This window comes from Leptidea sinapis, chromosome 11, assembly GCF_905404315.1.
Source record: "Leptidea sinapis chromosome 11, ilLepSina1.1, whole genome shotgun sequence".
NCBI classification, from domain to species: Eukaryota; Metazoa; Arthropoda; class Insecta; order Lepidoptera; family Pieridae; genus Leptidea; species Leptidea sinapis.
In genome coordinates, this window is record NC_066275.1 from 7,717,860 (window position 1) to 7,733,205 (window position 15,346).

At 38.1% G+C, this 15,346-nt stretch overlaps 2 protein-coding genes across 2 annotated transcripts; one reads left to right on the forward strand and one right to left on the reverse strand.

Moving 5' to 3' along the window:
- Positions 1-6,835: 6,835 nt before the first annotated feature.
- Positions 6,836-9,777, reverse strand: LOC126966881 (glutaredoxin 3). The gene is made up of 4 exons (XM_050811166.1): positions 9,507-9,777; positions 9,262-9,430; positions 8,805-9,064; positions 6,836-7,070 (listed from the first exon to the last, which is right to left on the reverse strand). Exons 1-4 carry the CDS (start codon positions 9,554-9,556, stop codon positions 6,893-6,895), a joined length of 657 nt encoding a protein of 218 aa, XP_050667123.1. The 5' UTR covers positions 9,557-9,777; the 3' UTR covers positions 6,836-6,892.
- Positions 9,778-12,359: 2,582 nt separating this feature from the next.
- On the forward strand, positions 12,360-13,898 carry LOC126966889 (prefoldin subunit 5). The gene is made up of 3 exons (XM_050811180.1): positions 12,360-12,608; positions 12,722-12,931; positions 13,044-13,898. Exons 1-3 carry the CDS (start codon positions 12,507-12,509, stop codon positions 13,215-13,217), a joined length of 486 nt encoding a protein of 161 aa, XP_050667137.1. The 5' UTR covers positions 12,360-12,506; the 3' UTR covers positions 13,218-13,898.
- Positions 13,899-15,346: the final 1,448 nt, after the last annotated feature.

The window sequence follows — 15,346 nt, forward strand, 5'->3', positions numbered from 1 at the left end:
GATTGAGTGGTTTTCCAAAGATTTAATGTCTTCAACCTTACTGCGGCGCAGGCCGCCTCTTGTTTTATATAGAGGTGTAGAGCCGGAAGGTTCAGCATAGCTTCTACAGCCGCGGTAGGTGTGGTTCGCATACATCCTGTGATAGCCATTCACGCTAGTCTTTGGAATCGTTGAAGTTTATTACAAGTAGTGTTCAGCTTGGTGCGTGGCCACCATACAACTGCGCCGCAACATATCATAGGTCGTATCACAGCTGTGTAGAGCCATAGTACGATGTTCGGGGCAAGTCCCCATGTCTTTCCTAACATTCTACGGCATTGCCAGAAGGTTACGGTAGCTGTATTTATTTTTGATTCCAAGTGGGCCGCCCAATTTAACTTGCTGTCAAGTATAACTCCTAATAGGTCGTTATCTATGCACCATCTTTCCACGATTTTCAATGCTGCATTTGTTACTTCACATATAGTACTGGCAAACTTTCCGCTTATTAATATAGTTAGGTCGTCTGCGTAGCCTACCGTAAAGTAGTGATTTTCGTTTAGAGTGGTAATTAGATCATTTACTACCAAGTTCCATAAAAGAGGTGAGATAACTCCTCCTTGGGGGCAGCCTTTAGCTACAAATGCTTTCTGTGTCTCACTTTCATTTAGTAATATCACTCTGTGTTTGAGCATGTTTTCAATCCATGATGACAGAGTTGTACATACTCCATGGCGGTGTAATGCTTCTTTAATTTTTGTAAATTTTGTCTTATCGAAGGCTCCTTCAATGTCCACGAAGGTTCCTAGACAAAAGGTTTTTTCCGAAAGTGCGCCCTCTATAACGTTTACTACAGCGTGAAGTGCAGATTCGGTGCTTTTACCCTGACTGTATGCGTGTTGGTTGGGGTGTAGGGGTATGTTCTTAAGGTAATTCTCCCTCAGTTCTCTTTCACACAGCCTTTCTAGGGTCTTCAGGGTAAAAGAGGTAAGACTTATGGGTCTGTAAAATTTAGCGTTAGAATAGTCACTTTTACCTGGTTTAGGTATGAAAATCACTTTAACTTCCCTCCATATCCTAGGGATGTATCTATGCGCTAGACACGCCCTGAAAATGTTGATCAGCCGGTTGTGGAGACCTTCTCCTCCCCATTGCAACAAGGCGGGAAAGATCCCATCAGGTCCTGCTGACTTAAAGGGGTGAAAGGAATTTATAGCCCACTTTATTTTATCGGTTGTCACCAACTTGTATGCTTGTTGCCAGTCAGCTTCCTCACCGGTTATGTTTTCATTTACCCACTCGATATGATGCATTATTTTGCATCCTGGAAAGTGAGTTTCCGTCAGGACTCGCTCTGTTTCCTCTGGTGAGTTGGTAAATGTACCGTCAGGTTTCAGCAGGGATCCGAGGATTTGCCTGGGTTGGTAAGAGATTAATTTCCTTGCCCTGTTGGCCTGGTTATGGCATTGGATGCTGTTGCAAAATTTACGCCAGCCTTCTGATCTTCTGTATCTGATGCGTTTCTTGTATTCAGACTTACACTCTTTGTAGATGTCCCAGTCGTATTGATCGCCTATGTTCATTGCGCGGTTCAGATGTCTCCTCACTTTTTTCCTGAGCCTTTCTAATTCAGGTCCCCACCAGGTCTGTGGTCTTGGTCTGTCTGATTGAGGGCTGGTGAGGGGACATGTAGCATGATAGCTGGCAGTCATGAATTCGTATATTTGTGCTATTTGGTTTTCGATATTATCTACTCCGATTATCCTGGCTGGGAGTGTTTCGTCCTTTAGACGCGATTCCATCAGCAACTTGTACTGAGTAAGATTCGTTCTGCGGGGTTTCCTCTTGGGGGGCGGTGTAGTGATGTTTACCTCCAGGTTAAAAAGTATCCATCTGTGGCCTGAGCAGGATGGTTCTTTCGACACATGCCAATTGGATATAGAATCAGACATTCCCTCTGTTGCTAAAGTGATGTCTATAATTGTTTTGCTCCTCCTATTTACAAAGGTGGGTTCTGAACCTAAATTCAAAATATTAAGGTTAGTAGAAAAAAGGTATTCAGTGAGTTGCTTACCCCTTTCGTTGGTTGTTTGCATGCCCCAGAGCGGGTGATGTGCATTGCAGTCTGCAGCCACAATAAGCTCGCTCTTGGTTGTCTCGCAGTAGTTCACCAGTTTGACAAGTTGTTCCGGCGGTGGGTCTTCCCCGTCAGGCATATAGACGGAGGCGACCACTATCGCTCTCTGGTGAGTTGGAAGGATGTGTCTGTCCAGTATTTTTATTGCGCATAAGTATCTGTAACAAAAATCTGTTAGGGGTTGCACATGTAGATTATTAGAAATGTAGATACAGGCTCTAGGGTGTTCTGGTCCTGAGTAATGTATAAGCTTACCTCCGATATTGGAGAGATGGCATATTCGGCCCCGCCTAACCCACGGCTCCTGGATTAGGGCGAGAGCTGTAGGGTTAACCTCCAACCATTTCCGAAGTTGGGCCGTTGCGGTTTCGCTATGGTGGAGGTTTATTTGGATGGTGCTGCACTTAGAAGGGGATGCCATCTTTGGATAGCACACCCTCCTCGCCATCCCCGATGCAGAGCTCTTCAATGCCCTTGGTGCAGTCGGCATCGCCTTTGGTGCCCGCCGCCAGAAGCTCTTCGAGCTCCTTTAGGCTGTCGAGCACTTCCTCCGAGGGAGAGCTAGTGGCGCAATTGCCGTCTGCTGGGTCAATTGTTTGAGCGTCCATGGGTTCCAGCAGTGCATCACTGTCGTCTATATTATTCCCTGTTGTTGTCAATTCCTCACCGTTTGTATCCTTAGAGGGGGGGGTCTCGGTGTATTTACCTCCTGGCCCCTGGAACTTCAGATATACTGAGCCCAGCATGAATGAGAGCCGGCGCTCATGCTCCAAGATTTTGGGGATTTGATCCTCCGGGATGCTTACCACGATGAAGCTGTGGTCGTTGTGGTGATAAAGGGCGTGTAACAACCAGCTGTCTACTTTGGCCCAAGAGTTTTGAAACAGTAGCATCCCGCCGATTGCTTTGGTGTCCTTCCATTCACCTGGTAGTAGAATGCCACACCTGACGCGGTTGGGAATTTCCCAGATGTTTTTTACTGCCAGGGTGTCACCGTTAGGGAGTTGGATTTCCGGGACAGCAGTTTTCAGCCACTCCAATGTTTTAAGATTAGAGCACCACAGTTTTAGGACGCCCCCATCATAGACGGGTTTTCCCAGAAACGCAGGCCCTTCTCTGTCTTCAATCATAGCGGCCATCATGGCTGTCATGAGCTTATCTTCAAGCTTGCTTTGTATCAGTTAGCCACAACAGGGTCGGTTTTCGCAGCGTTGGCGTATGATGTCGGTTTGGGCCGATTTAGCAGTTTGGCCCTCTTGTGGTCACCCCTCGGAGAGTTGGTGTCATCCAAGCGAGTGCGTTTGGTGGATGTCGAGGGTTGGGCTACTCTGCCTGCTTTGTTGGAAGGAGGCCCTCGGTTGTCTGGGGCCTTCCTAGGATCATACCGGGCTTGCTTGACCGGCATATCCGAACCTCGTGAGGTGCTGGGTTGCGGTTTGGGTTCAGAGGAGGGCATTGAGGCGCTAGCTTTCTGAGCGTTGGCCTTGCGAAGGCGAGCTGCTATGCGCCTTTGCCTCCTGTTGGGTCGATGGCGATCTGTGTTGTCTTGTGCCGAGTGACTCTCCCCTATTCGGGGTTTGTTTTGGTTTCGGCCCTTGTAAGATACGAGGTTCCAACCTGCCTCCAGTCTGCTGACTGATTGGGCAGACACTGCTGATGCGGCGTCTGTGCCCATAGACGGTTCCCTATTAGGCTCCTTGGTCTGTAATTTCTGGGTGCCAGCAGGTGCTGAACACGCTCCAGAGGTCTGTGTGGTCCCGGTGGATTTCTCCGCCGGGGAATTGGTTTGTTTTGGATCTTGGGTTGTCCATACCGGGTAAAAACTTCGTTCCCCTTGCTCCCCACCCTCCACCGATGGCCCGCAACTGGGGATGGTTAACTTAACCATCAGGGCTGCAAGGGGAATATAGGTCCAGCTGGTTGGCCTCTTGCGCAACATCGGGAGCTCGAGATATGCGGCTGATGGATTCGATCCTATCCATCAGTTCCTCCACCCATTCTTACCCCGTCAGCATGGCTGAGCACCTCCCCTTGCGGGGACAAGCCGAACCTCGCCTGTGGCCCCGCCAAGGCGGGGACACTTGACCATTACCCTCGTGGCGGCTACTCACGGGGCTACCGTTTAGCTTGAAATCAGGACCGAAGGAAGCGTATTACGTTACAGGGGTAACTAATCCCCGACCCCTGTCCCGCTCAACCTCCCAGGACTCCGTCATCCCCGCGTACGGCGATCAACTGCGCAGGCCAAAGACGCAGGTGGATGCTGTAAAATCTTCCAGTTGGCACCCACTAACCGCCGGAAGAGTGGAGCAGATATTAGCCACTGGCCACCAAAGGACTGCCATTACGCAGCGATTAGTGAAAATCGAGCGCAATAACAAATCAGTTACAGGCGCAATGTTTCCAGGGTGCACCGGGGAGGTAGGCGTCACTCTATTCAGAACGCCTAAGAAAGGTTTCATCGTGGATCGACACCACCGCCCACACGTGGAGGTTTCTGCTAAGCACTCCTAGGATTAGGGTTATTTTTTATGGAGGTTATCTTCCTCTTGGCCTTAGCGATGGTCACCGTTCTCACGAGACATGACCGCAAGTTTACGGTTTGTAGAATTCATTTCCTTCCTCTGGCCGCTAGGCCTGCTTAGTAGGTTAGTTGACCGCCGCCTACGACTCGCCGTTAGTTGTTCTTTAGCACCACCCAGGGGACACGTCTAGGGTTGTGGTTAGGTAGTTCCTACGGACGCGAACAACTTTACCCCTCCCCCCCCCTCCAGTAAATTGCGATGAACAAAATGCTCTACCTCGTCCAATTTTGGATTCGGAGTATTGTAAATCATAATAAAAATTAAAAAAACAGGATAAAAGAAATCAAGACGTATCCCAGGCTCGAACCTGGGGCCTTCTGCAAAAAAGCTAAACGACAACCGCTGTTCCACGGCAACTGTAATGACAGTGGCGAAATATCTACATAGATCTAGTAAGTGGGGTCTTAGGTTATTTTCGTTACGGAATTTCTGGATTCGGTCTCCACGCTCAAGGCCCGCGATAGAAGCTATGCAATAGCTTAAAAATCATATCTGTAAAAATCATATATATAAAATACGAAGCAATTAGCAAATTAGAGTTATGTCTTTTTCGCTTGCGATAATTGCATTTACTATCATTCTCTGACGTGTAATCGCAATGTAGTGTGCTATTGCAATGTTAAATTATTCATGTGTGCGTTAGTGTATCGTTTTCAAACACCGAATGTTGTCTACGTAACCTATCTATACTTTTAAACATCATTGTAGTACACCAACTAATTTGTCTACATAATATGTAAATACAGCGCTGTTTTAAGGAAACCAACAAAGTCAGGTTGACCTCTACAATTACTTGAGCACAACGACGTTACGGTAGATGACTCAAATCGGTCCGGACAGCATATAGGAAATTCGGTTGAGTATCATTAATTTGACTCTAATAATTGAGAATTTCTGTTACTTTGTGATGAATCCCATAATTAGAACTTAATCAAACTCTCGTCAAACAACCCTTGAGGTACTTATATAGAAATATGAGGGCGAGTTCTTAATATCTTTAATGAAATTTTTTTAACAGTTTTGAAACTCATGGAATTCATAAATATTTAAAAATAATAAGAAATTCAGATAAAACTGTCATGTTCGACAATAAACTAAAGATCTTCATGAGCATACTTAAGAAATTATAATTATAATAATTACGATATAATATGATTTTCTTATAATTTCGTGTTTTTAGTGTTCCGGACCTCAAAACGAAAAAACTGAACCCTTAAGGCTTAAAGGATCGCTTTGTTGTCCAATCGTCTGTCTGTTTGTCAAAACCCTTTATCTCGGAATCCACGGAGGAATCGAGTAAAATTAAAACGATTAATTCAGGTCCACACTATCTTGAAGCTGTGAAAAATTCAAATTTTTAACTTAAATTATTTGTGAAATAAACGTTTTGACTGTTCATAAATAAATTGAGGAATTTTCTAGAAACTGTGACATTCATAATGTTAACACGAGGAACAAACATAAACTTGTTATGCCTACTACTCTGTGTGCCTAGTTTTGCGTTGAAGTCTCCCACCATGACAATATTGAAGTCTGCTCCCACGACAATGTTGAAGTGGGTCTTCAGAGTGTGAATGGCTGTTGATGTCCTCATACATGGCTTCCACCTCCTAGTCTGAGTGTGTCGAAGTGGGAACGAAAACCTGTATGACATTCAACTAATACCGTTCAGTAATTCTGAGTGTTGGGTACGCTACGCTAGTCGACACGCTCCCCACTTCAGTTACGATGTTGACGATGTTTGTATTGCTTAGTTGCCTCTTACAACACTCATGAGAGGAGATGGGGTGGTGCTATTAAGGTGCGACACCACACACACACAAAAAAAAAAATAATTTATATAATTATAATCTCCTGTTGCATGAATATCACTTGTACAATCCACTGCAGTGGAAATTTATAATAATTGGATGAATCCTTAAAATAGAAAGATAGATTCTTATCAATCCTTCCTCTGAGATATAAAACTGTTGTATAAGTCCTCTAGAAATGAGGGTTTAAAATAAATACCCTTCATTCTTAATAAAATGATCACCTCATAAAAATTTACATCAACATTGGAATTGGTCTCGAAAATTTAACACATTTACACCACTAGTCGTAGAATGATTTACAATAAAGTAAAACTATGGTCCTCATGTTATAATATTGTTTTAATAAATTAAAAATGTACCACTATACTATAATATTTTCAGGCATTCAGTGTAGATTCCAACTCTCCATTGGCCTGGAGTTCTTTAATTATATCTAATCCACCAATCAAATCTCCATTTACATAGACTTGTGGATAAGTTGGCCAATCAGAATAAACCTTCAATCCTTGTCGTACTTCTTCATCCGTTAAAATATCAAAGGTATCATATTGCACTCTGTAATAAGTAAAGTCAAATATTAAATTCAATTGCAATACAAACTATGTATAAATCTTCACTGTCCTTGGTGGTAATTACCACCATTATCGTAATTACGCTAATGGGGTTTTATCAATATAAGATTTTGTGTTTCACTGCCTTTAAATAAGATTTAATAATCTTGACCTACAGGTTATCTACTAAACATGAAATGATTACAATAATTGCTTTAAATCATTATGTAATTGTTATCACATGTGTGTTTAAAATTTGGAGCATGTAATTTACCACATATAGTATTGGTGGTAGAATAATGTGTAACTCACAGTCACCAATGATTCTCCCTTAAAAACTCACTCCTGATATAGCAATGTGTTTTAGGTATTCAGATTCATATCATGAACATTAAGTCGATACTTTATCAGGTCAGCAACACTCTTGTGATTACTCTGGTGTTACAAGAGAGGTTGATATGATCACATACGTAAGTGGTGGTAGCATCAGGGGACCTATGTACAGGGTGGCCGAGAAGTTGACGTCCAAAGCTAAAATTTTAAGGCTTCATGGTGATGAGTATCCAAATCACCCCTATTCTACGATTTTGCGTAGTTTAGGACTTTTTTCTAATTTTGTTGAACACTTTTAGTTAATTTTATTGTTGATAATTATTAACTACAGTTGCAATAACCACATAAGAAACTATGAATAGTTTAGACAATGCGGAAGTAGTTCAGAATTGAGTCGTAAGTTCAAGATAACTGCTCCAGCTAAATTCATGAAATGTTCAAGGTATCAAAAAATAAATAAAATGGGGAGCCTGGCTTCTAACTATTTTTAAAAACTTCCCAGAACCCCAATAAAATGAGCCAAATTCAAATTTTAGCTTTGGACATCAACTTCTCGGCCACCCAGTATGTACAAGTGTTACATACTACAAAAAATAAAGATAGTCATGACATTTATGACATGACATATTCTAAGAATAAAGAATCAAAGGATATTTATAAATTTGGAAAATGACTTTGAATATATTACCAAAGTTGATTATCATTTCATAATTAATAAAATTAGTACATTCACTTGCATACCTATTCAGTGACCTAAAAACGACTCAATAAATTTTGTATAAAAACCTATTACACAAATAAAATTTGAAAAAACAACAAAATTTTAAGAATGATGCGGGACTCGAACCCACGACCTCCGTCCAACTGAGCTAAACGTTCAAGTACCGCCTCGTTATTAAATTCTGTTTGCTTTGTTCAACTCTCAGGTTGTGGCTTCATCTACAGGATCTAGTTTTAAATAGTGAAAAAAGTATTATACACAAGCATTTTTCTCTATAATATAAGAGATCTCCATACATGTATTGACTCATCACAATATCTCTGGAGCCATGAGGAATAGAGACTTGAAATTTGGTAGGAATATTCTTTTGATGGAATAGAGGTCTGCTAAGAACGGATTTTACAAAATTATAGCTGCAAGAGTATTTTTATTATTATTGTCAATGTCTGTTGATGATATTGTACTTTTGACGCTTTTGGGCACTTGTATTTGTAAACATTTTATGACTACACAAATGCTGTTATATCTTTATGTATAAAATATTTTTTTACATTTCATTTTCACAGTAGTAATATTTTTTATATATTTAAAAAAATGTGTTGCGGCCAAAGCCAAAACTTGGGGATTAGGATTTCAGGGTAGGCCAGTTGTGTGAAATGTGCTATACAATATCTTGTTTCTTACCCAATATCATTCAAAATTTGTATTAGTGTCCTGCTGAAGCCACATCTTGGTGTGTCTCTGTTTCCCTTCATAAATACCATGACCTTATGCTTATTAATAAGTAATTTCAGTCTTTCCTCAATTGGTTGCTTTATTTCTGCTACAGCTTTGCTAGAACAATGAGCTTTGACTTTTGATGTTATTTGTGATACATCAACACCATCAATTCTATCAATTTGATTACTATTTTTAAATAAAATCACTGTTGGCACTGAATCTATCTGAAAATGTATTTTCAACAATATCAGAACATTTCCAAAATTAAAAAGATTAGAATATTGTAAATTATAAGGAATTTGAATTAGGTATATAAAATTATGCATGTGGTAGGTATATAAGTAATTATTGTTTTTGATCATAAAATGAATATCCAAGTAGTTTTTACTGAAATCTTAAATTTAAGAAAATATATATCTACCTTATACTTTAAAGATACTTCAGATATACCTTCAGCATCACACACAGCAAATTTACAACCGCTAGATTTTATGTCACTTAGATTTCCCAATTCGTTAAGGATGTCAGTTACTTGTTTACATTGTTCTGCCCATTCTGCCGAAAAGTGGACTACTGCTAATGAAGGTGACCTAAAAATGAAATACCAAGTAAACATCTTCGTGACATGTTTTTTATCGCTTAAGTAACTGAGAAATGATAACAAACCTTACGAAATCTTCAAAATCTTCAACCTTACTTAAAGTTACCACCGCCATTTGAGGTTATAAAGTATAGGTATATTATGGAATACTTTTGTAACAGAAATTTATCAATAATTATTTTGCAAATATAGTTTTTTAGTCGCACAATAGTCTGATTATATTGTAATACTTAAAATACGTATCAAGTTCAATAAATTTTAATTTTGTTTCGAACAACAATCTTAGGAAATAGGAAGTGTTAGAAGTTTTCTGAAAATTTAATTGAAATTGTCAAAACTTAAATGTCATTTCTTATTATAGAGATTTTTTTTTTGGTTCTGTTCGTCCATCTGGAGTCTGGACAGGCAACTTATCATAGAGAATAGAGATAGAACAATGATTGGACAGGTAAGATATACATAGGTTATGTTCCGATATGCACTGCGAGCACTGCACAGTGCTATCACTGTACTCGTAGAAAAATTAGTTCCGTTACGGAGTGCCACTATACTGCCGCAGTACCCTAGGGAAATATATGAATGACGTCATAAATCGCCGACATATTCTACTTTGAGCACTTGCGTTTTCGAGGTAGGGTACTCGCAGTACTTTGATCACGTGATCAGTCAAAATCAAAAGCCCTCGAGTGCCTAACGTTTTATAAACAATACCTACAGTATCCCGTATCCCAAATATTTTTAATTTGACAGTACTCCAAAATCAGCTTCTTTTTTAACCGTAATGAACTAGAAAACTTTAATACACTCATTTGAACCATTAATCAATTATGAAGAGACCAATGCCGTTTGATACACATTATAGACAATGCACGTCATACAAAACCAAAGCTGAAATATATACGGCTTTTGCCACAAATTTCACCATTACAAGCTTTGACTGCTACCAGTATATCTATACATTTCTGTGTTTACTCCAGTCACTTTAAATATTAGTGGAGTAGTTATAAGGGATTTTTATTTTTTTTTATTGATATCTCCGCATTCTACTTCATATCCGTGTGAATCATCGTACAGGGTTTATTTTAAAACAGCGTATATAAACAGGCACTTTATAAAATGTGATTTATACATAATGTTAACAACATGAGTAAACATAGACTTACCTATTACGTCTATTACTCGGGCGTTAGTAAGTCTTTTGTTGGGTGATACAATGCTTTTATTCCAGACACATTAAATTAAATATAATTTCTATGCATACTAGCACTGTATACTTAGTCTGGCCATAAAAACTGTTGCAATTAAAAATAATCAAAATATCACATTTGAATTTGGGATCGAGCAAAACTCGGCACCGGGTCATAGAGCTCGGTTTTCGCAATCTTGGTTGGATACGTACGATTCGGACTTCATCAGAGCTGAAGGCTGGTCGTCATCTTTATCCGCTGGATTATGATTTATGGTCAGTTTTAGAGAGTGCGGCTTGCTCTAAAAGCCATGATAATTTGGAGTCCCTAAAACAATTCGTACGATTGGCAGTGAATAATTTTCCCATGGTAAGAGTGCGTGTTTCTGTTGATAACTGGCTTCAACGTTTAAAGGACTGTATCGAATTAGCTTTTATTATTTTAAATTATTTTTATATTTACATATTTAAGTACCATACCATAAAACCAATAAATGTTATTTGCAATAAAAAATATGTTTCCGTTTTTTTTATGAAAAAAGAAGGACAAAAGAGCGTACCGGTCACCTGGTGTTAAGTGATCACCGCCGCCCAGATTCTCTTGCAACACCAGAGGATTCACACGTTGTCAGCCTTTAAAGAAGGTGTACGCCCTTTTTTTTAGAAGGTACCTACCCCTGTCGTATCGTCCCGTAAACACTGAACAATGAAGTTCATTCAACAGCTTTGTGGTACGTGGAAGTAAGCTTCTTGAAAACTGCACTTTGGAGGAATGCCACACATCCAGATAGTGGGGATGATATCCTAACTTGTGGCGTGTCATGCGAAGATGGAATTCGGCGGCAAAAATCGGGTGAAACAGCTCATCGGAACACTCCCCGTGACAAATGCGGTAGAAGACGCACAATGAAGCGACGTCTCTACGCAACGCCAAGTGATCCACCCGTTCACGGAGCACTGGGTCCCCGACAATTCGAGTTGCTCTGCGTTGCAAGTGGTCAAATGGATCGAGCTGATACTGGGGTGCGCCAGACCAGAGATGTCAGCAATACCTATGCGAAACATAGCGGCACTAGGCCGCTACTTCACGCCGGTCTTCTCTGCGAGTGTGGTAATTAACCCGAATAAGTCTGACGACCTGTATAGCCGAGTGGTTAGCGATCCTACCTACTAAGCTAGAGGTCCCGGGTTCGAATCCCGGTAGGTGCAAGCATCTATATATATATTTATATGATGAATATGGATGATTGTTTCCGAGTCATGGATGTTTAAATGTATTTATGTATGTTTATATGAATATATGTATGTTTAAGTAAGTATATTGTATTAAATATATCATTGTCTTGTAACCCATAACACAGGCTATAGATGCTTAACTTGGGGCAAGATAATTTGTGTAAAAAGTGTGTCAGTATTATTATTATTATTAAGTCTGGCCCAATTGTGCTGACGTCATAAGACGGCATTGTGACTCTCCCATTTCTAAGAAGCCCTTAGCCACTTACGACGCCCCGGGGAAACACAGGGCATTTGTTTCAGTATTTATGCCAAGGCTAGGTATTTTGGATCAAGCTAGTTATTCAGGCCACTACAACATATATATATATATATGAGTATAGAAAGTAATAAAACCAGCCACCCTTGGACATCCACAAAACAAAAGAAAAGTAAATCAAATGTCAATTTTTGATTTTGACTTTTTAGGTTATTGTTATTGACAAATGACATTATTGGATCTAGGGCCTTCAAAAGTTCAATTTTAATTTTTTCGGTTTTCACTGTGTCTTTGATTTGAGGTTATTAATTAGAATTTTGCTTTAAACTGTTTATTTCAAACAAGGAAGGTTCTGTAAGAATTCAAGTACAAATATTTTAATTCATGGCGACTATATCATCAGCGCCAACTCCAGGCGCTCAGCAAATCGATGTTATGAAACTAAATCTTTCCCAGTTGGCTCGACTTAAACGGCAATTAGATGAAGTATGTTGATTTATTTTTAAATTTATTGTTTTTCATGATATTTTTTTTATATTATTGAATTATGTAATTAATTATAGTGTAGTTGTTTTATAAATTTAAAACATTTTCAACAGGAATTAAATGTATTCCAAGATTCATTACAAACTCTAAAAATGGTTCAACGTAAGTTTGTCGAGTCTGGTGAGAGTGTTGAGAAAATTAAACCAGAAACTAAAGGAAAAAATATACTGGTACCATTGACAGGCTCCATGTATGTCCCCGGAACGATACAAAATACAGAAAGTGTCATTATAGATATTGGAACTGGTTATTATGTCCAAAAAGTAAGTTTAATTTATAATTATATTATATTACTGTATTCAATCATTTATTTATTAAATTTACAAGTGTTATATATTTACCTTAATGCTTATTTTGATTTTTTCGTGAACATAGGATATTGATGGAGCCAAGGATTATTTCACTAGAAAAACTAAATTTGTAACAGAACAAATGGAAAAAATACAATCAATGGCAATGGAAAAGAGCAAAATTCGAGATGGAATTTGTCAAGTCATTGAAGTAAAAATGCAAGCTCAGGGAAATGCACAAAAAGCCTCCACATCATAATATTTAGTCATTAAAATTAACCTTATTTTATCATGTCTAATTTTAATCGTTTTTTTTTTATTAAAAAACAAGGCAATAATATACTACCTGCATTTAATAACAATTTTAAAGTAACTAATAGATTTTATATATTGTCATATTTTTAATAAAACAAAATGAATTGACACAAAACAGTCATAGGATGAGTTCCAATTGTCGGAGCACCCCATGCTGTGCAAGTTAATTAATATATAAGTATAATATATACCAGACACCGGGTGCTTTTATAGCAGGAACACATACTGCACCATGTACCAGTTGACTTCATGTTTAAAAAAAAACAATGTTACTAGTGTTGAAATTGTTTGTTAATTGATATAAATGTATTAAAACAACTCTAATTAATGCATTATGATTGTTACAACAGACTCTTATTAATTTAATTAGGAAAACTTAATGTTATAATAGTCTCATATTTGCTTTAATATTTACTTAATAAAAATTGATTTTTTTAGCTTTAAAAATATTCATTGCTTATTAAAATTTAAGTTAACTTGGCATATTAGCATAATTATATAATGAAGATTAAAGAAACAGGCAAAAATAGATCACCTGATGAACTCAAAAAACCAACATCTATGGATGTCAGCAATATGTATTTGAATGAATCTATACATAATAAATTTATAAATTCGTCTGGTCTTTCTTTCTCTTATTTTTAATAATAATAATAAATTCTTTATTGACATACAAATATAAAATAAACAATTAGGATATGCGATCAAACAAAAGGCTCAGCTTCACCTGACATGGAATCATGGATTTATGTTTCCATGCAGCGCTGTTTTTCAGCCATCCCCTACTCCCTAATGTGTTGAGCAGGCGGTTTTTCCAGCCTAAACTACAGGCACATTATATTTTTAAAACTTAAATAAAAAAACTTAAAACTTAAATTGCATATATTGAAAGGCAAACCAAAAGACTGACAGGAAATTGGGAAGTGAAGGAAGATGAAGTAAGGCCTATTTAGCATGGCCTAATTTTAATATAAAAGCTGTGTATCATTAATATTACATTTATTGTCCGAAACAGGTAGTTCCTCTTGTTTAATATTTAAATGCTGGGTACTTGTTTGTTTATTGTGTGAAAGGAGTAATGAGTAAATGCTGAAAGAAGGCCTAAAATTCTAGCAACACTTATTATTTCTCTGGTGTTGTCGGATAATGTGGGTAGTGGTGATTCCTTAAGGTGTCAGTCTTCCTCTTCCACAAAAAAATAAATAATAAAATAAAAGCAAGTCTTACACTACAGCAACCTAGAGTAGAATATTTTGGACACACTAGCACATCAATAAAGACATTCAAAATATTATATAATTAATGAAGTAATAATTAATGAAGACATAATATATAATTTAAAATTATTAATTTTATTTAAAATCCTGTAAATATCAATCTCTTAATAGTTTAGCATAGTTGCAACTTGTAAACTATAAATTTGGGATATAAGCAACCAATTAAAAAAATATTAATTTAGGATTATTGCCATTTCTTTTTATTCTTTCACAGATATTGTCAACATAAACCCAAAACAACAAGAATGTCTCTCGCAAAGTACACTTTCATAGTGCAGGTCTCACGTAGCTATCTCAAACACACAAATTTTCATCATGATTATTTAGTTGGTTTACTGAACCAACCTTTAAATAATCAATTCCCACCAGGCAAGGGTTTTTAGCAACAAAGTTGTGGGAAATAGTAAAACACAAATCAAAGAATTAAATATTTTTATTTCAACATACTTTCAGAAAATGGCGCGTTTTTGCAACTGGACTTTTTGAAGTTTTACTTAGCTTAGCGAAACTAAGAAAAAAGCGATTGTATGAAACGCACAGCCATTGATAGATTGACAGATGATGGCTGCGCGGCCGTTTTCAATAACCCATCTCTAGTAACGGATATATTGATATCACCGTTTAATGACAAGATCTTATCTATCCATATGTATGACATATGTCCAGTTATAATATTAGTTATAGTCCAATGCTATCTGTCGATAGGTTATTGAAATGTAAGTAAGCGTAAAAGGATAGATTTGTCTACCTCTAGTAAATTAAACTAAGGATAGATAAGTTATTGAAAACGGCCGAA